This window comes from Spermophilus citellus (genome assembly GCF_964194105.1).
Source record: "Spermophilus citellus genome assembly, chromosome: 10".
Lineage (NCBI taxonomy): Eukaryota > Metazoa > Chordata > Mammalia > Rodentia > Sciuridae > Spermophilus > Spermophilus citellus.
In genome coordinates, this window is record NC_138197.1 from 120,573,931 (window position 1) to 120,599,665 (window position 25,735).

Below are 25,735 nucleotides of genomic sequence, written 5' to 3' on the forward strand. Positions count from 1 at the left end.
CAAAATAAAATTTAAAAAACAAAGGACTGGGAAGTAGCCGAATGTTTGCCTAGCAAGTGCAAAGCGCTGAGCTCAATCCCCAGTACTACCAAAAAAAAATTTTTATTTCTTATATATTTCATAACCTATGAACATATTAGTTCAAGTACATAAAGATACATTTAGATACATTCACCAGGATATTTACTGGAACAGCAGCATGGAAGAAGAATAAATAAATTTTGGTATATACATATAATGGAACATCAAGCACTTATTTTTAATGCCATTTTTATTTTTATTTGTTCTTGAATTACTGGGGATTGAACCAGGGCTTCACACATGCTAGGCCGGTGCTCTACCACTGAGCTTAGTCCCCAGCCAAAGCACTCATTTTAAATGCAGAAATCTTTGAGAACCAATGTGTGTACAATATGTATTACTAAATAATGAAAATGAGTTGCAGAAAAGTATATGTAGCATTTCATCTTTATTTCTGAAAAGAACTCAGATATGTATAAATACACCACAGAAAAAAGCCTCAACAGTGGTAATCTCTGGAAGGAGGGAGTATGAGTTTGGAGATGAATAGTAGAGGTGATTCCATCTTTTACCTAATACTCTTTAATGTTTGGATTCGTTTTAATGAGCACATATTAACTTTTACTGACTATAGTAACAAGTATTTAATAAAACATTTATTGACTTTTTCCTTTCTCCCTTTTTATACTGGGGATCAAAAATCAGGGCTTCATACATGCTATCACAGCAATATATCCAAGCCCTGGGTTTTCTGTGAACTAACTTGTTTTGAATTACTTTATGGCCAGAAGGACTATTCTGATCTAGGGATGAAGCTCAGTGGTGGAGCGTCTCCCTAGCATGCACGAGGCCCTGAGTTCAAATCCCAGCACTTCAGAAAGCGAGAAAGAAAAGTAGGTTGGCTGGCTGTTTTGAAATTCTTAACCTATGCGAACAGAGCATTTCAATGAGGATGGAATGACCAGAAAGAGAGCAGGGTTAACCTGAGCACTCACCTGGACTATATCCAAAACCATGCCGGCTGAAACCGTGCCAAATCCAGCCAGCAGAAACGGCACTAGGATCTGCAGGGCCATGATGCCACTGGATTCCTTGGGCAACTTTTGGCTTGTTTCCACAATAATGTCCTCGTCGCCCTCACTGGACACGTCTTCGCCCTGCAGCATGGCAGTCGTTTCTGAGGCCTCCCTGCCGTCACAGTAGTTGTAGTTGGCATAGTCGTCGTACTTGGGACTGCAGTTTGAGGGCGCATGCCCACTGCTCCCGTGGAAAGGCTGCTCGGAGAAACCATGGTACTCCACGTGCTGCTCGGACCTGCTACTGAACGCCTGGCCTGCCCCTGACAACCCATCTTGCCAAAGGCCATTGGTCTTTTTGTGCCTGTCTTCCTGGCTTTTCTGGTAAATTACTGGAACCATGCTCAACAGTAAGTTTAAAAACTTGTCAGACTGAATTGTATTTAAATTTAAAGTCCAATCGACAAAACCTTCTCCACTACTGAAACCACCACTTGTTTTACTGCTAATAGATCTTCCTTTACTATTAGTCATATTGTCATCACAAAAGTCCCTGTATTCCTTAGACCTCAGGCTCCGCGACCATAGCAGATGAACCAGAGCCACCCAGACACCTGCCGAGGTTAAGCTGTTGATTCCATCCTTCGGCAGCGCTTTCTCCACGAATCAAGGATGCTCAGAAGCTCCACCTCGGAACTGGATCTGCCAGGAAAAAAGAAATCAAGGTTTAAAAATCAGATGAACTATCCTGCTACCTAGATTTGCAGAGTTAAAGTATAAAACGCATCTTAAGCAGCCTAAGGTGCTCACACTAGATTCTGTGGGCCAGAAACAACTGTTCTGAGCCACATAATTGCTTTGCACAAAGAAACTACAGAGTTATTTTTTGTGCTCGATCTTGGTAAAAGCATTTCTTATTTTTGCATACTTTATGTAACTAATTCCCATGTAAGTTCTTTAGCGGCCTCTGAAGTTCCACAGTGGATGAATCTATGAAATAACAATTACTATACAGGACTCAATCTAATGATACCAACTTTTACATACACAAGATAAAGTAGATAGCATTCACTATACTTTAAACATTAAATAATAAGCCATATTACTTTATTTACAACTTAATCAACTTTTGTTATTAAAATAAGAAATGATGATGATGTCTACAGTAACAACGCCTGGTAGATATCCTCATATAAAATTAGGTTACAGTCATAGTCGTAGTTCTGACATACAAAAAAAATTCCCTATAACTGACTTAAAGAATACAATCCTTCTATTATTTAGAAAATAACCAAACTGATTAAAGGGATTACAGAGATTCATTCAATTGCAATTTGCAAGCCAACCAAAGCAAAGCCTGGAATGCACTTCCAGACTTCTCAACGTCTGCCTGGCCCTTCCTCCCGCAGTAGGCCCCTCTAAAGAGACACACACTGAAGTTAGTCAGAGTGTGATGGGCACTGAAGCTGCAGGGCCACACGCCACCTGCTCAGGTGGAGAGCCTAACTGTTTGCACAAATGCTGCCTCAGCTGGAGGGGCTTTCAAAGCTATCGACTGACAGGTCTAAGGCCTCGGCTGTATGTCACCAACACCCAAGTGGGTCTGTACTCCCAAGATCAAGACACTGGCACTGATCTGATAAAGGACAGGTGGCCCCACCACCTATGGGACTGCCTATCTACCAAGCTAGACCAAGACGAGCTGCCACCAGTACTGCTGGTTTTAAGGAAAACCACTGCATTATTCAGTACATTTGTTTTCTGTGCCTTGGAACATCCACCTCCTCTCCTCGGAGAGAAAGAGAAACAGGAAGCTGTGGAAAAGGGAGAAAGAGGTGGGGCTGTGTAGGCCGAGGGCCTGATTCACCCATTTTGTCCTTCATTCACCCTCCTCTCCTCCCTCTGATTACAGGGAGTCTGGGAATGCCTACCAGGGAATTCTCAGAATATACATTCCAGGACCCCAAGCCTACTAAGAATATCTATGTTTGAGGCCCACAATTTTTTTTTAACTTCCCCAAGTGATTACAGCATAGACTTCTAAGGACCTGCGCTGAGAAGGTAATGAGTAGATGAAATGCTGCAGGGGACCCTCCACACCTGCGGATTCCACATCCAGGAGTTCAACCAATCACAGGTGGACAATGTGCTTAAATGCACTGTATTTTTAAAGAGGATTTTAATATTTATTTTTTAGTTTTCGGCAGACACAACATCTTTGTTGGTATGTGGTGCTGAGGATCGAACCCGGGCCGCACGCATGCCAGGCGAGCGCGCTACCGCTTGAGCCATATCCCCAGCCCTGAAAAGCATTGTATTGAGAACACACAACTGTTTCTTCTTGTCATCCCTAAACAAGATAGTAGAAAACTTTTACAGAGCATTTACACTGTGCTAGGTACTCTAAATAACCTAGAGGTGACTTAAAGTTTTGGCTAGAATGTGCATTGGTTATATCCAAATACCATTTCATATGAGGACCTGAATATCCACAGAATTGGGTATCTGTGGGGAGTCCTGGAACCAGTTCCCCACAGGTGTCAAAGAGTGACAGTAGTTGCCAGTTTTGTCCCTTGCAGGATGATCAGTATATAAGAAAATCCCATGAAGGGAACCCATGCAGAGTGGAGATGAAACTGAGTACTCGAAAAAGACCTGAAGAGCTGCCGGGAGCTTCTGGAATGGAAACTACCCATCTAGAATGTCAGAGATCTGCAGCTTTACAGGAGTGAGACTGAGTGGTTTTTATTTCTTCAACTCATTTGCCTTTTTAAAAATAGCATTTCACTTCCTCAAAGAAGTCTTTAACCAAATAAAATGCAAAACAAACCCAAGATCTATTCCACCAAAGGACCAGGGATGGGCAAGTTCTTCCTCTTGAAGCAGAATTACCAGGTGGATGAAAGTGGAAATGGCAGAGAAAAGCAGGTAAACAAGAAGGATGGAGGGCAGCTTCCTCTCCTGATTCAGCCAACTTGAAGTTCAGAAAGCTCTAACTGTGCTCAGGACACTGGCCCAACAAGCAACGCCAAGTAGAAAAATGGGGAAGAAAGGGGAAAGGGGGGATTTCCCAAGACGCGTCATCTCTCAGAATCTCTCAGGATGTGGCTAAGGGAGTGCCTCGGAGTTGGCCGATGGGATCCAGATGTGCAGCACATCTGCTCACGCCCCTACTCCTAGCAGTCCTACTGCAGCACAAGCCGTTCAGAGGGTCGGATGGAGAAGTGGGCTCTGCGGCCACTGTGTGCACACAGACCACAGAAATTTGGGTGAATGATAAAATAGTGCTTCACAGAAAAAGGACACTCTGAGCGGAGCCTTGGGCCAGACTTCAGTCCCTGTCCATCCCTTCAGCCAAGCACCCTCGCACAGTGAAGAAGCTGGTCAACCCCGTGCATGAGGGCGAGCAGCTGGGTGAAACGCTAAGCCATGCTTCAAGAACACGAAACACACGGCGGACAGATGTTTTATTATTATTTGCTCAATATCTTTCCCCAGTATTTTAGCTAACGGTATCTATTTCCTGTGGGAAACTGGCCTTTCCTACTCCAGGAGATTCTGGTAGGTCTTGTGATCACAATGGAAACCTTCCAGACAAAGTGACAACAAGCAGCTCACCAAGGACCCAAGGCACAGGCACTGACTTCTTAACAAGACTCCTGAAGCCCAAGAAATAAAACCAAGAGTCAGTAAGAGGGATGACATGGAATTAAAAGGCAAAGAATGGCAAAGAAAATAAGAACATGAAGAGAGAGCCTATGGAATGGGAGACCTTTATCACTGCTCCTCAGACAAGGGATTAATATCCAGAAATCAAGGAACTAACACCAAATGTGGGAGGCCATCCTTGCACGTGATTCGAGTCACCTCCCCGGCTGGGCGAGAGGCGCTGAGACACATCTTTGTGTCCAGAGCTTTCCCCACCCTTCTCGGGTCCAAGGGCTTGTCTGTGTGGAGGCGTGCCTGACCACAGCCCCTGAAGACCCAATTGTCTCACCTGACCTTGGGACACTGCCCCCTTAATCTTCATTGGATGGGATTTTCTCCAGAATTTTTTATTCCCCAATAAAAGTCCACTCCCTGGCATGTTCTCTCTCTCTCTCTCTGGCCTCTTCAGTAAATCTCGCTACCCTAATAGGTAGCTGGAAGCTGGAGCTAAGAGAAGCCGTCCTGGAGCTGGTTTAAAGGTAATTAGAGTCTCTCTCTGTAATTTAAACTCCCTGTGGATTTCTCACGAAGCCGAACCTTCACCTATGAAGCCTGTGCTGGCCGCAGGCTAAAACCAAAAAAAAAAAAAAACAAAAAAAAAAAACCCGTCCTAGTAATAAATGGACAAAAGAACTAAACACTTCTCAAAAGAAGTAATGCAAATGGCCGACATATAAATGAAAAAGATTCAACACCTCCAACAATTGGGGAATCACAAGTCAAAACCACATTGGGCTTTCATCTTGCTCCAATCAGAATGGCGATCATCAAGAATACAATCATAATCAAGGCCGGCAAGGATGTGGGGAAAACCCGACTCAGACCTTGTCAGTGGGATGGAAAGTTAGTACAACCACTCCAGAAAGCAGTGTGGAGTACAAAGAAAGAAAACTTTGAATGGAACTGCCTTTTAACCCAGTTCTCCCCTCCTCGGCACATACCCAAAGGACTTCAAATCAGCACACTACAGCCATCTAGCCCCATCAGTGTTTATAGCAGAGCAATCCACAATGACCAAGTTAGGGAACCAGAGAACAGACAGATGGATAATGAAAATGTGGCCTCTCTGCACAGCGGAGTTTTACTCAAAGAAGAATGAAATGACGGCACTTGCTGGCAAACAGATGAAACTGGAGAACAACATCATGCTAAGGGAAATAAGCCAGACTCAAAGTCAAGGATCAAAGGTTTTCTCTCAGATGCTGAAGCTAGACCAAAATAAGGGCAGAAAAACCCAGAGAATCCCATGAAAATAGAAGAAAGATCAATGGAGTAGAGGAAATGACTAGTGGGGAGGGAAGAGGGACAGAAAACGGAGGAACAATAGAATGAGACTGACCAAACCTACCCATGGGCCTGGATGAACATACTGTAAAGGTAAAATTTCTAAGCTGCAAAATCTTGAGTTAAAGTTAAAGTTAAAGTGTAAAAGACTAGGGCAATGTAAAGCTTTCAGATTACAAGGCCTGGGCTAAAAAGTAAAAGACCATTGTTAGAATTTAAATAGTCTATTGTTACCATCTTCCTGCCATCCCCGGAACCTGTAATCTTTGTGAAGTTGTTAGAACAATGCGAGAGCTGCCCAGTAAATATCTCCATTGATTCCCTGGTTGTTTAATAGCTAAGGGTTCCAGGTAGCATGGCACGTAAGCATATAGGCCCCAGAACCAATCAGTTTGAATGTGTACCCCACATAGAAGTGACCAATCACCCCTGCCCAAACTGTTCCCGCCAATGAATGGACTAATCATGTATTAGAATTGTTGTTCAATTTCCCCGCGCCTCATGATGATTTGTTCTGATGTATGTAAAGCCCCCCACCCTCTCCAAAAAGTGTACTTAAGCTCTGCTTGACCTCTGCTCTGGGCTCTGGGCTGCTCTCCCTTCTTGAGTGAGCACAGAGTCCCAACGCGTTGGAACGGATCCCTAATAAAAATCCCCCTTGCCATTGCATGAAGCTAGTCTCGTGTGGTCTTTCCTTCTCCGACGTTTCGCCGGACCCTTACAATACCACAGGGCATTTCACCTTGATGTGTATCTACAATGCTCTCATTTAAAAACTAGAAAGAGAGACAGACAGACAGACTGGTAGAATACAGGAAAGGACACAGGGAGGAAGGAGGGGGCAAAGGGAAGCACTGGGACTGAAATGGAACAAGTTATATTCCATGCTTGAATAACTATGTCAAAGTGAATCATAGTTATATATAATATATATATATATATATATATATATATATATATATATATAAAATGCACTAATATACAATTTTTTTAAAAAAAGAGGACTTGAGCCTTCCCTGGAATTTCATATATTTGTTGCTTACCATTGCCTGAGGGCCTACTAGATGCTGGGGCTGCTGTGATTAAGGAATTAGGCACAGTCCCTGGTCTAGTCAGTCGGTTTTACCTTGTAGTGGGAAAGAAAAACAAGTGGGTGAATAAGTAACTGAGTCAATCTGGACAAAGGCCATGAAGGACACAGTTAATTTAACCAAAAGTGAATGACTGACAGGCTACTTTAGAGGGGAGGGCCTCTGGGGGAGAGTTCTCATTGCCCTTGGCATGACATAATTCTGAAGCTGTCACAAAATTCCCCCAGCCACCACCATCACTGCCGCTTGCGGGGGAAACCCACCTGCATGAGAAGAGGATCCACAGGGTCAGAGCTCCAAGGCATTTATTTAAAGCCCCCTCCACCCCTGTTCCTCCCAATAATGTGGCCACTCAATCTCCACTGTTGAAGCTACTCTGAGAGGTGTTTGTTTGCACAGTGTTTTGCTTTTTTTCTTTTTAAATGCAGTTTGTAAGTACTACAAATAGAATTAATCCATGAGAAAGGGAAAACTAGGAACTGCCCTTCAACGAGCACATGCTGCGGATCACATATCACCAGCCTTCTCCAAGAAAGTATGTTTGTTTTTGTTACCCTTCACTTCATCCAGTTATTCTCATGCTTGCTAACTGACAAAGCCTACACCTCCTTAAGGACTCCTTTTACTTTCTTCCTTTAAAGAAATCACTTAGAAACTCTTCTTGTTGAATCATGGATTGCAATCAAAATAGCTTTGTGGGTTGAATTAAAATGAGTAATGTCCATAAGTACTATTAAATATCAATTCTGTATCTGTTATTCATTTGTGAATGAGTAAAAACAGGTAAAAATGTTAAGAATAATAGAACCCAACCAAGCTTCCCCTGGCTGAAGGTGCTTATTCTGAGGCATGCCCGTAGAGACATTATGGGTCACTCTTCAGCTACTTGGCAGGTTCCACTAATCTAATACTCACATAGCTAAAAACCACCCAGGTCTTCAAAACCTTTCGGAGAATGGTTCAGGTTTAAATTCTGACCTCTTTGTAAACTATACAAAGAGTCTTATATATTTCTTTAGAAAAAAAGAAATCATAATTTTATTCACTAATGGCCAATATTTACACAGATAGAATTTTTTAAAAAAATATGTGCAACAGGTTCAGCAAGTATAGTGGTTAAAATTGACACTCTCATGTTTATTTCAGCATTATTCACAATAGCAAGATCTGGACAGAAGGTAAGTTAATTAATGGATGAATGGATAAAGAAAATGTGGTATACATACACAATGGACTAGTATACAGCCTACAAAAAAAGGAAATTCTGTCATTCAGGACATGGATGGAGAGGACATTATTCCAAGTGAAATAAGTCAGGCACAGAAAGACAAATACTTCATGAAATTGCTAACATGTGAAATCTAAAAGAGTTGCTGTCATAGAGAATGAAAAGGTAATTACCAGAGACTGGAGGGGAAAAGGAGAAGGGATGGGGAAAGAGAGGATGTTGATCAAAGTTTCAGTGAGAGAAGAATAAGCCTTCAGTGACATATTACAGTGCATAACCATGGTTAATAGTAATACACGCTTTAAAACTGCTGAAATGATAGAGTTTAGTGTTCTCTACACATACACACAAACAAGGTAGTGAGATGATGAATATATAAGCTTGACTGAATTTTTCTACAATGTATACCTAGATCAAAACATCACATTATAATCCATAAAAACAATTACTTAAAAATAAACATTATCTAAACAATGTCAATAAAAATGTCAGGCATAAAGCTAGGTGTGGTGGCTGCACACCTGTAATTACAACTACTTGGGGGGATGGGACAGGAGGACAGCTAGTTCAACGCCAGCCTAGGCAATTTGGTGAAACCATGTCTCAAAAGAAATAAAATGACGAAGATCTGGAGATGTAGCTCAGTAGTAGAGCACTTGGCTAGCTGTTCCAGGCCCTGGGTTCAGTCCCCCTGTACTGCAAAAAAAAAAAAAAAAAAAAAAAAAAGATATGATTTTAAAAACTTAGGTAGACCTAGCTGTAGCAAATGTTGTTATTTCGCAGTTTTGTTCCAAAGACTCTGTGCGTTAGGCGCAACCAACACAGGGGTGACTCTGCCTATCTGAGTACCTTAGACCTTGCTACTCGAGACTATGGCCTATGGTCCAGCGGCTACAGCAGCACGGGAGCTTGTTAAAAATGTAGGATCTCAGTCAGCTCCCACCCCGAACCCAACCTACCCACTAAATCAAAATCTGCACTTTTAATTGTATCCCAAATGATCACCATACATATTAAAATCTGTCAGAACCCTGGAAAAGAACTTGGCATTATCTACTAAAATCAGAGCATGTGCCCTACCATCCAGAAACCCCACCCAATCATTGCCCCTGGAGAAACTTGCACTGTCCCCTAGAAGACACTGGAAGATGTTCTCAGCAGCACTGTTCATACCAACAAAAAATGAAATTAATCCCTGAGGGGAAAGACCATGGCATATTTGTACAACGGGATATAAGAGGCTTCTTAAGCTCAGAGTGCTCATTACTGCCCTTTAAGCTTACAAATGAGTCAGCAGGATGATGTCATTTTTACTACTCCTCTCCCAAACAGGATTGTTCTCCCTCCCTGTTGCCATGTCACCTGCCACACCACAGGAGGGCGACACTGTCTCCAGGGTGTCAGGTATGGCCATGAGAAGGCTTAGGCCATGGAAGGGCAGTGGGAACAACCCAGGTATGTCTCTTTTCCCTGTCTTTGACAGTGGCATGTCCTAGGCACTTGCTGCTTCTTCAGACTGGGTTCCAGGACAGGGACACATGGAGAGCAGCACCAGAACCAACCATAGCACCCACAGGCTCAGAACACAAGAAATGACCAAAGCTCCTGGCCCTGAAAGTCAATGAAAGTTTAGACTTGCTGATTGCCACAGCGTAACCTGACAAAGCTTCCCAAAGGCGTCTATTAAAGGAATCTGCCTGCTAGATGCCTACCCAGTTTAGGGGATCTGGCATCCTGAGCACCTGAAGGCCCCAGTCTATAGTCAAGGAGTTTTCAAACATGTGAATCTCAAACAACAGAAAAATTTCCTCCCAAATTTTACCAAGGTTTTCTTTTTTTTTTGTTGTCAATGGTGCTGAGAGCCACAGCCAAGTCGGAATGGCCCCTGGCATTTTGCCAGAAGTAATGGTTGAGAGGCGAGCCATTAAGATGATGCTGGATTGAAACAGGCTGTGTATTCAATTGTATATAGACACCTGCTGTCCTCGGGCACCCGCTACTTTGGAGTTCTCGAGGGGATTCCTGGGGAGTTCGTGTTGGTTGGTGAGGTTCCGGTGGAGGGAGTTCCGGTGTGTGTGGTGTGCCTGGAAGGGCCGAGTGGGTGGCGTTTGCGTGAGTTTGGAAATAAAATTTGTTCCTGCTTGAGTGGCTCGTGATTTGTGCCCAGCCAGACTGCGGCAAATGGACCTTTATTTTTATTTATTTGTATGTGGTGCTGAGAATCAAACCCAGTACCTCACACATGCTAGGCAAGTGCTCTACCACTGAGCCACAACCCCAGCCCCAAATTTTACCAAGTTTAAATAAATACAATCTTCCTCTAAAAACTCAGCCTACATTTTAACATCAAAAATATAGAAAAAAAAAGGAGCTGAGGTTGTAGCTCAGTGGTAGAGCGCTTGCCTAGCATGTGTGAGGCACCATGTTCGATCCTCAGCACCACATATAAATAAGCAAAATACAGGTCCACTGACAACTAAAAAAAAAAGAAAAAGTTTAAAAAAATGTAGAAAAGACAAAGCCTCAGACTAAAGAGCAGTCCTTTCCACTGGGTACATTTGGATTTATGGAAAGATCCATTCCAGGTTCCCTGTAACAACCTTGTCATGCTTGGGTCAGAGGGTGTGTGACTTAAAGGAAAAGAAATACCAGGCACTCCTTTACGAGCTCAACTGCAGTTATAAAAATCCAACATTAGTGCTAAAATTGTTTATTTTTAAAAGTTAAGGGAAAAAAGTATACTATATATGTGTGTGTTTACTAAGTCAGAATCTTTTTTTTAATATTTATTTTTTAGTTGTAGTTGGATACAATACCTTCATTTTAACTTATTTATTTTTATGTGCTGCGGATGGAACCCAGGTCTCACACATGCAAGGTGATCGCTTTACTAATGAGCCACAACCCTAGCCCCTAAGTCAGAATCTTGGAGAAACCTGCCCATTGTGCCTGAGGAATTATTCTGTTCCATTGCAAAAGTTAAATAGTACTTAGAATATCCAGCAAACGCCGGGCACAGCGACGCACACCTGTATTCCAGCTGCTCAGGAGGCTGAAGCAGGAGGATCGCAAGTTCAAAGCCAGCATCAGCAACAGCAAGATGCTAAGCAACTCAGTGAAACCCTGACTCTAAAATAAAATAGAGCAAAAGGGCTGGGGATATAGCTTAGGGGTCGAGTGCCCCCAGGTTCAATCTGTGGTAAAAAAAAAAAAAAAAAAAAAAAAAAAGAACATTCAGCAAAGCTGTGTTGGCAGGTATTAATTGTGCCTAATCATTCTGAAAGGTATGAATAGTAATTTAACAATTCATAACAATAAATAAGAGTTTTGATGTAATCTATTACTGGTAATTATCACATTTGGTCAAAACTTTAAAAACATGTTGAACATGTTTTTAAACATATTTATATCAATACACTAAAAACCACTGTCCCATCACACCCACAGAGGCACACAACCACCCACCCGTGGGTCATACTTTGGTTATTACCTCTTCTTTCTTAAGTCCTTCTGCAAGCATGTTTTCCGCTCCTTTCAGTTCCTCTGTCTGATGTTTCTTTTTGTTATTAAAATGCACTAATCACAAAACAAGATATGCTATGTAGTCAACTCAATTAACTTCTAGAAAGGCCATGCCAATCAAAACCGGACCTCAGCTGATAGAGTACAAATTATTTTCTTGTTTGATAAATTGTTTTTATTCCTTTGAATAACACTCAGTACTTCATTGTGGGATGGGTTCATAAAGATAAGGATGATGCTCACTCCACTTGCTCTTTGCAGCACTCAAGCAGCAAGCTGATTCTATGGCTGCTCAATTTTCTTTAATTATTTTCATTTAAAAATTCAAATCTGAATAAATTAGGCTTCATTCATTTTCCCTCTTTTTTTTTTTCTTTTAAATAAAGATACCAGGGGTCATACAGGGTCTCACACATGCTAGCCAAATACTCTACCACTGAGCTACATTCTCCGTGCTTTTTTTGTTTATTTTTGAAATTACGAAATTGCGTCTGCTGGCCTTGAACTTGCAATCCTTCTGTCCCAGCTTCCCGAGGAGCCAGGATTACAGGTAGGCTCCACCATGCCCAACTCCTCTCATTTTAAAGAGAAAAATTTAAAGTCCCAGCAGCCTATTAGACATTAGTTTTATGATTCTGAACTTAGCTTCTTTATTTCTAATAAAACAAAAAATCCCTCTTGCCTGAAGAAGCTACCATGAGATCACATGTCTCTAAAGAGTTTCTCCCTTGGGTTTCCATAAGAACGTATCAGAACCCGCAAAGACCATGAGTCTTGATAATGGAATCACACTGAAGAAGTCTCTTCTCCACCTTGACTAGCTCTAAGCTTTTATTAAACCATTTTTACCCTTTCATTATTCTTATCCACAGGCCTTCTGAGAAAAATCTCAACTTTATTGGCTTAAACTGGAAGCTTTCTGCCTAAACTCAGCTCGAGAGCTCACAGTTTCATTTAGGGCAATAGGTAGTGACATCAAACATTTTTGACAAGAGGGGAAAATGAGAGAAGAGTGAAGGGCATTTAACCTCCGCATACACAGATTGCTATAAAACTGGTGGCCTCCACCCGGCACACAGAAGCTTGAGCAGTCCCCAGGCATGATTCAGCTACTGACACCCAGAAGCCAGCAGAAATCCCTGAAGCCACCTCTCACTTCTAAGGTCGCCCACGGAAAGGAAAGAGCAATGCCATAAAAGGTATTAACCCCAACATTTCTTCATGCCTAAGAGATAGCTGAATATTTGCAAAGAATTTGTTTAAGCCTGCAGAAATAATAGTGGGAATGATAAATCCTTTGTATAATAAATCCTCAATATGTGTCATAATCTTCCAAATGACCCAGAGCAGCTCATTTCATTCTCAGAATCATGAGAACCTCTAATCCCCCTCACTAACAAAAGAAATTTATTAATTATTTTTAAAGAATCTTTATTTGGAAGAAGGCTACACCAAAAAAAAAAAAAAAAAAAGCCAAAATCAGCTACTGGGGAGACTTGGCTAAGCCCAGGAGTTCCAGGCCAGCCTGGGCAGCCCAGTGACACTATCTCAAAAACAAAAATAGAAAACAAAATCAATAAGCCAATGGATCAACAAAGACGGAATCAACTGGTAAAGCAACTCTACCCACTGGGAAAATGTTGACAGATTAAATACTGTAGGTGTCCAAAGAACAAGGTGCACCGCCTAGGACAGTACAGTGTGTTCTACCAGGGCCACCAGGCAGGTCTTATCTACCCCCATGGAAACCAACTGGAAGGCGAACAATATCATGGAACTAGGGATTTGATTAAATAATAGCAACAAATAAGCAGTTTTATAATATAGGAAGCAATTACCCTAAGTTTTTGTGCCCCTATTTGGAACAGGATTAAGAAGGGCTGGAGGGCAAACAAGCTGAACCAGAGAGCTATTCTGAAGTTGAGGAATTGCCCTCAAACAACAGAAAGGGTGTTCCCCAGTCTCTCGCAATCTCTCTCTCTCTCTCTCTCTCTCTCTCTCTCTCTCTCTCACACACACACACACACACACACACACACACACACGGAGCCTTGACACTGGAATACTGTTATTTTTGCTTTTCTTTAATAGAGATGGAGCCATCTGTTTTTAGCAGGGAGGAAACAGCTCCATCTGAAAGTCAAATCTTATGATCAACTTATTCACCTAATATTATATTCCTATTCTGGAATGATTTTTTACTTCTATTTTTTTTAACTCAATATTTCTTGTAGGGGTTTTTATAAGCTGACACAACACTTGTGTAACAAAAGATAGAATACATGATAATAAAACATATCCTTAACTATTTCTCTAACACTTATAAATCTGTAATAAATCTGAAATCCTCATATTTAGAAGCTAAGCAACTATAGCTCATTATCATTTCAAATGAGTAGAAACTGTTATTTGGAATTCATACAAAAGTACACTTTCATATTTTATTCTTTTATCACATTCTAATACTCTTAGGGTCCCATTTTTAAAAATGCATACCCACTTCTACAACCAACTTAAAACATAATTTGACTCACTGAATAAATAAGCTAAAAGCTAAAAATAAAAGAAGTCGATGTACCAATGTTTAACAGAAAAATGAACTTTCAAGAAAAGTGAAAGGGGAAAAAAAAAAAAGTACTTGCCACACGTAATCATTTCACTCCAGGCTCTAAGATCATGAAGGCCCCATAATTTTCCAGGCTATCGCATTTCAAATATTTACTCAAAGCACTTCTGCCCATCCTCCATATGTCCTTCCCTTTCCCTGTCCCCAGCATGCATTGACACCCTCTACCCGCGAGCTGGCCACTGAAGTCCCTTACCTCCTCTAGGTAACTAAGCAGCACAGACAGCTCCCACAGAGGGTCCCTGGTGACACCTTCACACTGAGGATGAAGCTAGACCTTTTGCCTCCCCAAACTGCTCTCCCTAAGAGGTTGAGTGCACAGACTCCTGAGCAGAGACTCCATGCTGCTGAGGTAAGGGACAGGTACACAGTGTGGTTTCAATTGGCAATATTTCAGTACCTTTACCCCCTGCAATCATCTCTCTTCTCTACACTTTGGTCAGGGCCGAGCACTTTTTAAAATTCAATACCAGTTAACACAAAAGAAAAACAAGGAGCCCTTTTCTGGAGGACTCGCAGTCCAACTCAGAGCTCAAGATCAAACTACTCCCAGGCCACCCACCCAATTTCCCTGCCATACATGGTCTTTGCTCAGAAAAACACTGGACAATCCTTTGCTTCTCATGTCCATAGAGTTCTCTTTTATTCTTTTTCTTTCTACATAAAGAAAGAACTGAGGGTAGACAAAAACTGTCGATCCTGGAAAGCCGTCATCCACAGATGATCACTGGTCTATGCAATGAACTTGACTGTTCCAAATACATGTATAAAACAAAAACTGGGTTTATGTTATACATAAGGTTTTGTGTCCTGATTTTTGCATTTCATAAAGTATCAATAAAAATTTTCCTGGTCAATATTATTCTACACTTATTTTTAAAGGTTACTTGCAGTTTCCTCTATTTTTAAACTCCCAGGAACTCGAAAATCTCTTCTACTTTCTTTCCTCCTCCTCTCCACACATTCTCCCAAAGAACAGCACAACTAAAAGACAACAGCCCTCATTCAGCTAATAGATCCCAAACACTCTAGGCAAACTCATTAGTCTACGACATTCTATTTTTCATACCATGATTTCATTTATAGCTTTTATTTGTTGGATGACTGTGAAAAATAACTACATGAGGCCCAAGCTACTTCAGAGGACCAGAATACCATGAGGACTGAGGTACATCTTCCCCTAACCCATCACGTGTAGCTCAAAAGCCAAACAAAATAAGTTCAGGTGTCCAAAAGGCCTGATTTCTCCCATGAATGCTTCTTGTTTTAAGAATTATAAAACATTGTAATCCCAACAGCTTGGGAGGTTGAGGCAGGAGTATTACAAGTTCAAAGCCAGCCTCAGCAAGTTAGCAAGACCCTAAGCAACTCAGAAAGACCCTTTCTCTAAATAATACACAAAAAAGGGCTGGGAATGTGACTCAGCGGGTAAGCCTCCCTGGGTTCAATCCCCAGTACAAAAAAAAAATTATAAAATACTGAATTATTTAAGTTTTCTCTCTCTTGTGGTACCCCCTTGCTGATGCTCAAATACATGCCTACTAGCCTGCCTTTTAAACACTGCCTTTTAGGGATTGAGAAAGGAAGAGTATGTGTTCTTAGGAGTAATAGAAGAGCTTAAATTCAGATTATAAAAATCCATACATGATCATAATTCCAGACCTCAATTTATAGGTTTCGGTCAGGTACATTTTTTAAAAGGAGAATAATAACTATCTATTTAAAATTGTATTATTCATGTGGAATCTTTATAGCAAATGCTTTGTGTAATCTGCAACTGAACATAGAGAGCTATTTCCTATGTTATTGTTAGGTACGTCAATAACATGATTTATATTGAGTGATTTTTATGGTGAAATAATAAGTGACTAATTCAACAAATTTTTCACACTTCAGTTAAGAGAGGGAAAATTTGTTTCCAAATTACATCTTGATTGTCACTAGCTATGGAACACTTGCTTCTAGACTTCAGTTTCCTCATGAAAAAAAAATAAATATTCTCTTTATTGGGTTATTGTGAGGATTAAGTGACTTAATACATATCAACCACTTAGAAAATTGTACTGAGCTTTCAGTGAATGCTACCTAATGTTATCATAGTCAATAGTATATATTTTTATAAAAGGCTCAAAACCTAACATCCTACCTCATTCTCCTCTTACTAATTAATATGCTATGTTACACAGTCACAAAAATGCTGTACATTGCTGTACTGAATCTCTGGTTTGTAATTTTCAAATGAGCTGATACTGTAATAATTATAAATATCTCTTATATTATAAAAATAAAGACACAGGATTTGAATTCAGGACTCTCTAACCACTGTTAGTGATACAGAAGCCACTGCAGGTATTCTTTGGTATGATCTACACCAGCTTACATGGCCATAGGTACAAGGTCTGCTGCAATCCTACTAACTCTGCAGGCTGAGACAGGAGGATTGCAAGTTTAAGGCCAGCCTCAGCAACTTGGCATGACCCTATCTCAAAATCAAAAATACAAAGGGGTGGGAATGTAGCTCAGTGGTCTCACCTCTGATTCACAGTTGAACTCTCCATATCATCATCTATTAATAAATAAATGTTTTCTGAAGACCCAGAAACATAACCATAGCATAAACTGCCTTGGTTATAGACGTCAGACCACAGAGTCCAGAAGCTCCTGTTCCCATAGTGCTCTGACCTCCTTACATCTTACTGCACTCATATACATGAAGGTCATCCTTTTCAAGGCCATGAGCTTTTAAAACAAATTCTACATATTCCCTACTCAGCATCCAACCAACTTGTGTATATGACAATATGTATTTGTTCGGCAACTAAATGAATAACTAAAGTGATCATTAGCTGAACCTTAAAGGACAAGTAAGATTGAGAGATGGGAGAAGAGGAGAAAGTATATCTAACACAGAGACCAGCAACCGGCAGGAAACTGCAGGGATGTGGACAGGTCCCAGCAGAAGCTTCCCATGACCAAGCAGCAGGCGGCCATCTGTGCAGACCTGCAATTCCTAAGGAGGCAGCTTAGGACTTCATTTTCTAAACTAGACCAATTGTTTATAAACATTTGTTTTTAAGAAGAGCAACACTTCGATTAAATTAAACCCTATGTGAAATGCCAATACACCAAACGGTTGTGTGAACTCAAAGCACACCAGTTCCCGCACCCTGTACTCCAGCCACTCTGCCCCACCTTACCTGACCCAAGAAGACACCGAGACCTCTCCTCAAGATTGGAAACCACTGGGCTAGAAGAAAAGTCAGAAAGCACAAACATTAAAGTGCTCAAAGAACTCACCTCTGGGGAACCATCTGCCCAGGTGGGAGGAGAGAGGGAAGACACGGGTTCAATGGCCTTAGGTGTCCTGCCGCAGGTTAATGCATCACTGCCCTACAGCAGGACGTTTTCTTGACAAAATGACATTGCAGTGAACAGCTGTGTGCACAATATTTTCCCACACCTGGAATTATTTCCTTCTGTGAATTTATACAAGTTAATAGTTTCCATTTGGTCCTATGGTGCACTGCTTAAAACAGGACAGAGTGGAACATAGAAGTATCCAATTCAATGAGTATTTTTAAAAAGCCATCATATATTAGCAAAATTTGACTCTAGCATTCTAGTTCAAGATGTGTATGCATGTGTGTGTACAAAATCTTACTACAAAACTAATTAGGAAAATTTCCACACCTCAAAAATACACTACAATAAACCTGAATCAGAACTGAAATCTCTACCTTTCATGAATTTTTCATAACTTCTCTTGCCACTTATCAGAACGATACACTGGAAGAATTTTCCTTTCGTGATTGGGTTTCACAATTAATTCTGTGAAGTCATAGTACTCTGACAGTAGATTCTCTGGCAACAAACTGAGACATCTTCATATTCTTATTTGTAAGATCTTTGAGGCATATGGATGTTCTATTCTTACTTCTAAGAGCAAAATCTATTTCCTCTTACCTCTAATGATTGATATGTTTTAATCTAACTTACCTCTCTTGGTCCCTAGCAGCTTCCTAAAACTACCTTTGGGGGAGTACTCAGAGAAATTCCTCTAAGTTCAAACAAAATATAAGATGATCCCTAAGCAGGCCGTGGGGGTTCTCGCCTGTAATCCTACTGACTCTGCAGACTGAGACAGGATAGCAAGTTCAAGGCCAGCCTTAGCAACTTGGTGGGACCCTATCTCAAAATAAAAAATACAAAGGGTGGGAATGTAGCTCAGAGGCAAAGCCCCTAGGTTCAATCCCCAATACTGCCCCCACCAAAGGCAGAAAAAAAAAATTGCTGGATTGCTAGTTCCTATGAATCACCTGTGCAGTTTTCCTGTACTCTTTGGGAGGAGAAACACCAAAAATAGAAAGCATATTGGCTTTTTTTTTCTTATCTCTAGTGCTCTTTTATTAATTTGTTAAATTCACTTATTTAAAAGGTAATTTATTTCTATCACTAACATGACTTCAATTGAGAAAAAAAATTCTAATAAAAACCTTTTTTTTTTGTTCAAAAGCAAGTTATTACTAGGAGCAGCAAAGCCACCTCCACTCCTACATAACATTTCTATTAACTGAATATAATTAGACTGTATTAACAAAAATTTTCTTAGTCTACAGCTGTACCAGGCACCATGCTACTTGCAAGATTCACTGTGAAAAGACAAAAGTAAGATCTGTTCTCAGAGCCTGCCTTCATGATGCAAAGGTAGGCAAAGAATCTTTATGAAATAGAAGATTCTAATAATAAAAACAATGGAAAGCTGCTTTAGAATGGACTGGAACCAGATTTTAGAATACCTGGAACACGAGGCCAAGAGACTTGAAGTTTGAACTTGAGTTGAAAGACTCCACACTGAATGAGACCTTCAGAAAAATATGGATCTAATCAGGCCCCAACTAAATTCAGTGCCTTCTCATTTATTCCGAGATAAATCCAAACTTTCATAAGGTTAACTCGTCCTGCATAAACAACCCCACCCACCCTCACCATTTACTAAGTAGCTACATGTGACCCATCCTTCCTATTTTATTTCTTTTTTAAAAACACACTGGTGGGGGCTGGGGTTGTAGCCCAGAGGCAGAGTGCTCGCCTAGCACGTGGGTAGCCCTGGGTTCAATCCTCAGCACCACATAAAAATAAAGAAATAAAATAAAGGCATTGTGTCCAACCACAACTAAAAAAAAATATTTTAAAAATTAAAAAAAAAAAAAAAGAAAAGAAAAACACTGGTTTGCTGGGCACAGTGGCGCACGCCTGTGGTCTCAGTAGCTCAGGAGGCTGAAGCAGGAGGATGGTAAGTTCAAAGCCAGTCTCAGCAACTTAGTGAGATCCTAAACAACTTGGAGAGGCCCTGTCTCAAAAAATAAAGGGGCTGTCGATGTGGCACAGAGGTTAAGTGACCTTGGGTTGAGTCCCAGTACCAAACACACACACACACACACACACACACACACACACACACACACACGCTGTCACACAAGATACTAAACTGACGCCACAAAATACTAGTAAGCACTTGCAGTTAGAAAAGTTCCACCCTCAGGTACTGCACATTCTCTTCCCTTTCGCCTGGCTTCTCTGATCCTGCTCATGATCTTGGCTCTTAGACATCACTTTCCTGGCCTTTGAAATTCATTCCCCTCCTCTGGTCCCAAAGTTCTAGGCTGTAAACTCATGGCAGCGAGGACCCATTCCTGAACGCCACTGAATCCCCAGGGCCCAGCCTCATGCCTGTTAACATGTTAGACACTCGGTAAATATTTGAGTAGTAACACAAGGAAATGGACTTGTATAATCTATGTATTTAACCACATAATGAAATGGTCACCCACTTTAAAAGTTTTTTTTTAAGAGGTTTAGTCTTTTCCAAGGAAAATATAATAGTAGTTATTTTTGTGAATGGTGACCGATTCCCTAGGCTAGCCCACAAAACCCTTTTACTCACCACACAACTCATGAGGAGACTGCTTGTGTCCCCCTCTGAACGGCAACAGATTAAAGAGACACTTCTTTTTCTCCATCCCTATCATTAGTTTCTCTTACAGTAACTTATCTAATTGCTAAGACAGGGATAAAGGTCAATAAGACAGGCTCTGGCTGGCTCTTTATGCGCTTATATTGCCTTAGAGAAAGTTTTCCTTTACATTTCACCTCCTATGAGGAAACACCTTAGGGCAGGACTTTCCTTCCTGCGAGGGAAACCTGAAGTTTTTCAGGTGCTATGGTTTCATCTGAGTAGGTATGTAAATTAAGAAGAAACAGCTGGGCACAGTGGTGCAAACCTGTAATTCCAGGTGCTTGGAAAGCCAAGTCAGGAGAATCACAAGTTTGAACCCAGCCTGGGCAACAGAGCAAGACCCTGTCTCAAAACAAAAACTTTTCAAAAGGTCTAGAGATGTAGCTCAGTGGTAGAGTATCTACCTTGCACCCCAAGGCCCTGGATTCGACCCCCAGAATCACCTCCTCCCCCCAAAAAAAAATCTCAATAGCTAAAACAAAACAAAAACCACAAGTTATACATACACTGAAAATGTCAACCATATTCTTCTAGTAAAGGCAGCAAGGCATAAAAGAATCAATAATATTAGCACTGTTTATAATATTATTATATTATAATAATAATAATAACAACATTATTATTATTAATTATAATAACATTATTATTATAATAATAATAATAACATTATTATTATTATATTACCACTGTTTATAATCCATAGGTTGAAGTAGAGCTGAAGCTGCTCTCCACACACTTTATTTAGTGGTACTGGGCATTGAATCCAGGGGTGCTCTACTACTATGCCACATCCCCAGCCCCTTTCTATGTTTTATTTAGAGACAGGATCTCATTAAGTTGCTTAGGGCCTCGCTAAGTTGCTATATTGCTGAGGCTAGATTTGAACTCCTGATTCTCCTGCTCAGCCTCCCTAGGCACTGGAATTACAAATGTGCACCACTGTACCCAGCCCCAGCTCCAATCCTTGTTATCTTTTTTGTTGATAGGGACATGTCAAGTTGCACAAGGTAGCCTTGAACTTGAGATCCTCCTTTTTCTGCCTCCCAAATAGCTGGGATTACAGGATATTGGCATTGTACTTCACATACTTTTAATCAGTTGCTTTTTTCACTGTTTCTATTTCAAAATTTTTATTTTCTATAACGCTTCTGAAATTTGGTAGTACACTTTTAAACACTGACAAAGATTCTTGCATGACCAAACTCTAATCCAATTCCTGAACCTTCTCCTAGGGCCATCTGTGCAAATTGTAAAATTCAGGTTTAGCAAAGAATCCTGCTGAGTTAGTTTAACCAGAAACTCCCACCCTGACTATCTAATCAGCTCCTCCTCCTCCACAACCCCTAGGTGATTGATCATGGGATCTATCTTTACTAAAATCCTGTTATGTTGGACTGGCCAGAAAACCCCAACCCCTGATGTTTCCCCTTTGTACTTCTCAAGGAGGCCTTTAAATTTTTATTTTACTAATTTTTTTTTTCAGCACTTGGGATCCAACCTAGGGCCTCAGGCACGCCAGGAGAGTACTCTACCCTGAAGCCACACCTTAGCCTCCCTTTGTACTTTCCTATCCACTCTGCTCCTTGGATATCAATTCCTACTTGCCCCACGCTGTATTCAGAATTGAGCCCAGTCTCTCTCCCCAACTCTGCAAAATCCTATTGCTATGGTCCCTATATACCTTTTCTTTTTTTTAATATTTTTTATTTGTAAGTGGATCTTTTATTTCTTTTTTTTTTATTCATATACAGTGCTGAGGATCAAATCCAGGGCCTCACACATGCCTTGCATGCATGGGGCACTGGGTTCGATCCTCAGCACCACATAGGTAAAATAAAGGTAGTGTGTCCGTCTACAACTAAATTTTTTTAAATAAATAAATCTTCTTATTATACTTTATCAGGTATTGTTGAATATTTTTTTCTTTAATCTATTAGATTAGTGCAAAAATGAGTCTGAATTCTTGGAGGTGCTGTCAAAGTAATTTTTGCTATCAAGATCTGATGCTGAATTGGTGCATACTGAAAAATTAACAAGCAGTAGGCATAACAGTGCTCATTCACCTGTAAGTGGCTCTTTAATGCCATCAAAAATATTTACCACCCATGGTTGTACTAAAAATGACACAAACTGAGGAAAATAAGACCCTCTGTTTTGCAAGAAGCATATAAAATTCTGAGTAATTTAACTGAGTAATCTATTATTAGCTCATCTAACTAGACATCAATATAAATTATTTGTAATTAAAGTGATAACCAGAACTTTTCAAACTAAGCACAGAATATATGAAAATAGCAAGTACAGGTTAGCCCTCTTGACTCTGGTCAGGACTTCTGAAGCATCTCTCATAAGAGAAAATAGAAGGGGGACAGGAAAAAGGCCAATAATAAGTAGAGTGTTGTGAAAGGATTAAATGGCACTTATTCAACATCTACCCAAGTACCTATATACCTGTATAAGCACTACAGGTGTAAGAATCTCAGATTTTAGTATTGTGTTGGTTGGCTTTTTTTTTTTTAAATCAGTGCTAGTCCCAAAACCCAGAATGCCTTTTTTTTTTTTAAATAAATGAACACCACAACTCAACAGTAAAAAGTCAAATAACCCAAAGACAATTAGGGCAAAGAATTTGAATAGCTATTTCTCCAAAAAAAGATACTCAAATGACCAATAAGCATATGAAAAGATGCCTGGTATCCCTACCATTAGGGAAATGCAAATCAAAACCACAAAGAGGTACCACTTCACACCCACTAGGGTGGCCAGAACTTAAAAGGGAGTCAATAGAAAATAACAAGTGCTGGTGGGGAGGTGAAGCAACTGGGAACCCTCATACACTGCTTGGAGGGAATGCAGAAAGGTACAGCTGCTTTGGTAAAGCCTGGGAGTTTTTCAAAAAGTTAAACAGAGAGATTCCACTTCTAGGTATATGCTCAAATGCACTCAAAACATACCTCCGCAAATATTCATGGCAGTATCATATTCAATAACTAAATAAAACCAAACCCAAACGTACATGAACTGGTGAACAGATGAGCAAAAGGTGGAACTGTGTGACACTTCAGAGAATCATTCAGCTATTAACAAAAATAAAGTACTAATACACACGGAAGCATGAATGAACCTGGAAAACCCTATGCTACGTGAAAGAAGCCCGACGGAAAGACACCCATCCTTGATTCCATTTATCGGAAAGGTCCACCGCAGGCAACCCACAGGGACAGAAAGCAGCTTAGTGGTTGCGAAGGGGTGGGGTCGGGGGAAGCGAGAAGTCACTGCCAACGGGGACAGGTTTCTTGGGGGACGAGGTAAATGTTCTGAATAGTGGTGGCAGTGGCAAAACTCGGTGGACACGAAAATCCACACTTCCGAGGGCCGAGTTGGATCGAACGTGGCGTAAATCTCGGATGACATGTGTAATCTCCACACAAACGTAATCCACAAGTCACAGACATCAGTGTGTCATCTCTTCCCACAAATGAACACTGGGGGTTTATTATTATTATTATTAGTTCTTTTCTTAATGGAGACACACTGTACAGACAGAAAGACAAGACCCGGGTGACAGCCTCGAAGCCGGACTCGGTGTGCCGGAGGCCCCCGCCAGCATCCGCGTCCGCGCTCGGCCACCGCCCGCGCTCGGGTCGGGGCTGCGGGGCCGGGCGACAGGTCCGCGGCGGCGGCGGCGGCGGCGGGGCGCGCGAGGAGGGTCCGGTGTGCGCGCCCCGGCCCGGCCCGGCCCGCCGCGGGTCCCCGCCTCACCTCCCTCCACCACCTGGGATGCGCCGGGACCCCGCGCCGCGGACGAAGCCCGGACTTTCCCTCCGCGACCACCTGCCGGGGCGGCGGCGGCCGGCGGGAGCGAGGCCAGTCCCTCAGTCGGGCCGCGGCCGCCGGGCGCGCGGGGAAGGGGCATTCACCTAGAGCCCGGCACCGGCAGCGGGGCGGGCGGCGGCTCCGGCCCGCGGTCCTTCCTGCTCGCGCGCCTCCAGGCGCCGTCGCGGCCCCGCGCTGACAGCCGGCGCCCGCGGCCCGCCCCGCCCCGGCCCGCGCAGGCGCACGCCCCGCCGCCGCCCGCGCTGGTGATGTGGCCGCCCCGCGGCGACCCGGCCACCGGCGCCGCCCCCGGCCCCGCGCCAGGAGGGTGCCCACCGGGGGCCGCTCGGGGAAGCGGCGCGGTGGCCGCGGAGGGCGGTCGCCCTGCGCGCCACCCCGCCCGGCACCCCCACGGCGCCCGCGCCGACGTCCGGACCCCCGAGTCCGCGACTCACGGCGTCTGCTCCCAGACCGAGGGCCTCGGTTCGGCGGGGATCCTGCTTCTTGCGGATTGGGATTAAAACCCAGGCACATGTGACCCTGCGCGTGCTTTTCCGCCGTGCAGCGCAGAGCGTGGGCCGCGCAAGAGCCAAGGTCCAAGGGAAGGGGAGAGATGCCGCGCAGCCCGCAGCACCTTCCCCGCGCGAGGGAGGTGGGAGCCTGGGCGAGGGGCGCCGGGCGGCGGCTGCACGCGGAGCGGCTCTGCCTGCCCACGTTTCCCTTCAAACCCAGGTGAAGGTGAAGCCCCTCCTGGGAACAGCTGCTTACGGGGGGCATCTATTGTCTGTGACTCGGGCGATGGGATGTGCCCCGGGGCAACTCCAGAGGAACACTTATTCTGAAGGGAAGACTCGTTTTAAAAATCTGCAATCTGCATTTGGGGTAAAATTGGGAGTTCATAACCCACTTCAATCTAATGTATGAAATATGATATGTCAAGAGCTTTGTAATGTTGTGAACAACCAATAAAAAAAAAAAAATCAGATCACAGCTTCCACCAAGTCTGAGTTCCACCATGATTTAATAGGTTTTCAGGTGGTGAAGGGCACCAGCGAATGTTTATGCAGATTTCCCCTCCTTTCGTTTTACAATCAAACTTTGAACTTGAACCTTCATCTTCAGGGTGAAAGGTGCTTCCGTGTCATTCTTGGCCATTTGAAGTCCTGCATGTGGAGGCCACTATCTCCGTTCTGATGGTTTTCAGGACACCTTTTAAGAATGAATGTTCCATTGCAAACAATAGGGGTGTTAAATGCTAAATACAAGAAGCCACCGGTTTTTTTTTTTTTGTTTGTTTTTTTGTTTTTTTTTTTTTTTTTTTTTTTTTTTTTTTTGGACCGGGCTCTTGCACTGGGCCCTAAGAGTAGGCTAAAACTCAAAATGGAGTGGCCAAAGTTGTACATCACC

The 25,735-nt window shown here is 42.3% G+C and overlaps 1 protein-coding gene across 4 annotated transcripts in view; it reads right to left on the bottom strand.

Moving 5' to 3' along the window:
- SLC41A2 (solute carrier family 41 member 2) overlaps positions 1–24,540 on the bottom strand; it is a 120,293-nt gene extending 95,753 nt beyond the window's left edge. For 2 of the 4 annotated variants that reach the window (XM_081311396.1, XM_081311399.1), the window contains exons 1-2: positions 24,433–24,537; positions 1,017–1,739 (exon numbers count right to left, since the gene is read on the bottom strand). In XM_081311396.1, the coding sequence (XP_081167522.1) occupies positions 1,017–1,571 (555 nt within the window). In that variant the 5' untranslated portion in view covers positions 1,572–1,739; positions 24,433–24,537. Of the gene's footprint in view, positions 1–1,016; positions 1,740–8,885; positions 9,045–17,693; positions 17,744–24,432 lie in introns of all 4 variants that reach the window. The other 2 variants (XM_081311397.1, XM_081311398.1) reach the window with 2 other exon arrangements.
- Between the last annotated feature and the right edge of the window lie 1,195 nt (positions 24,541–25,735).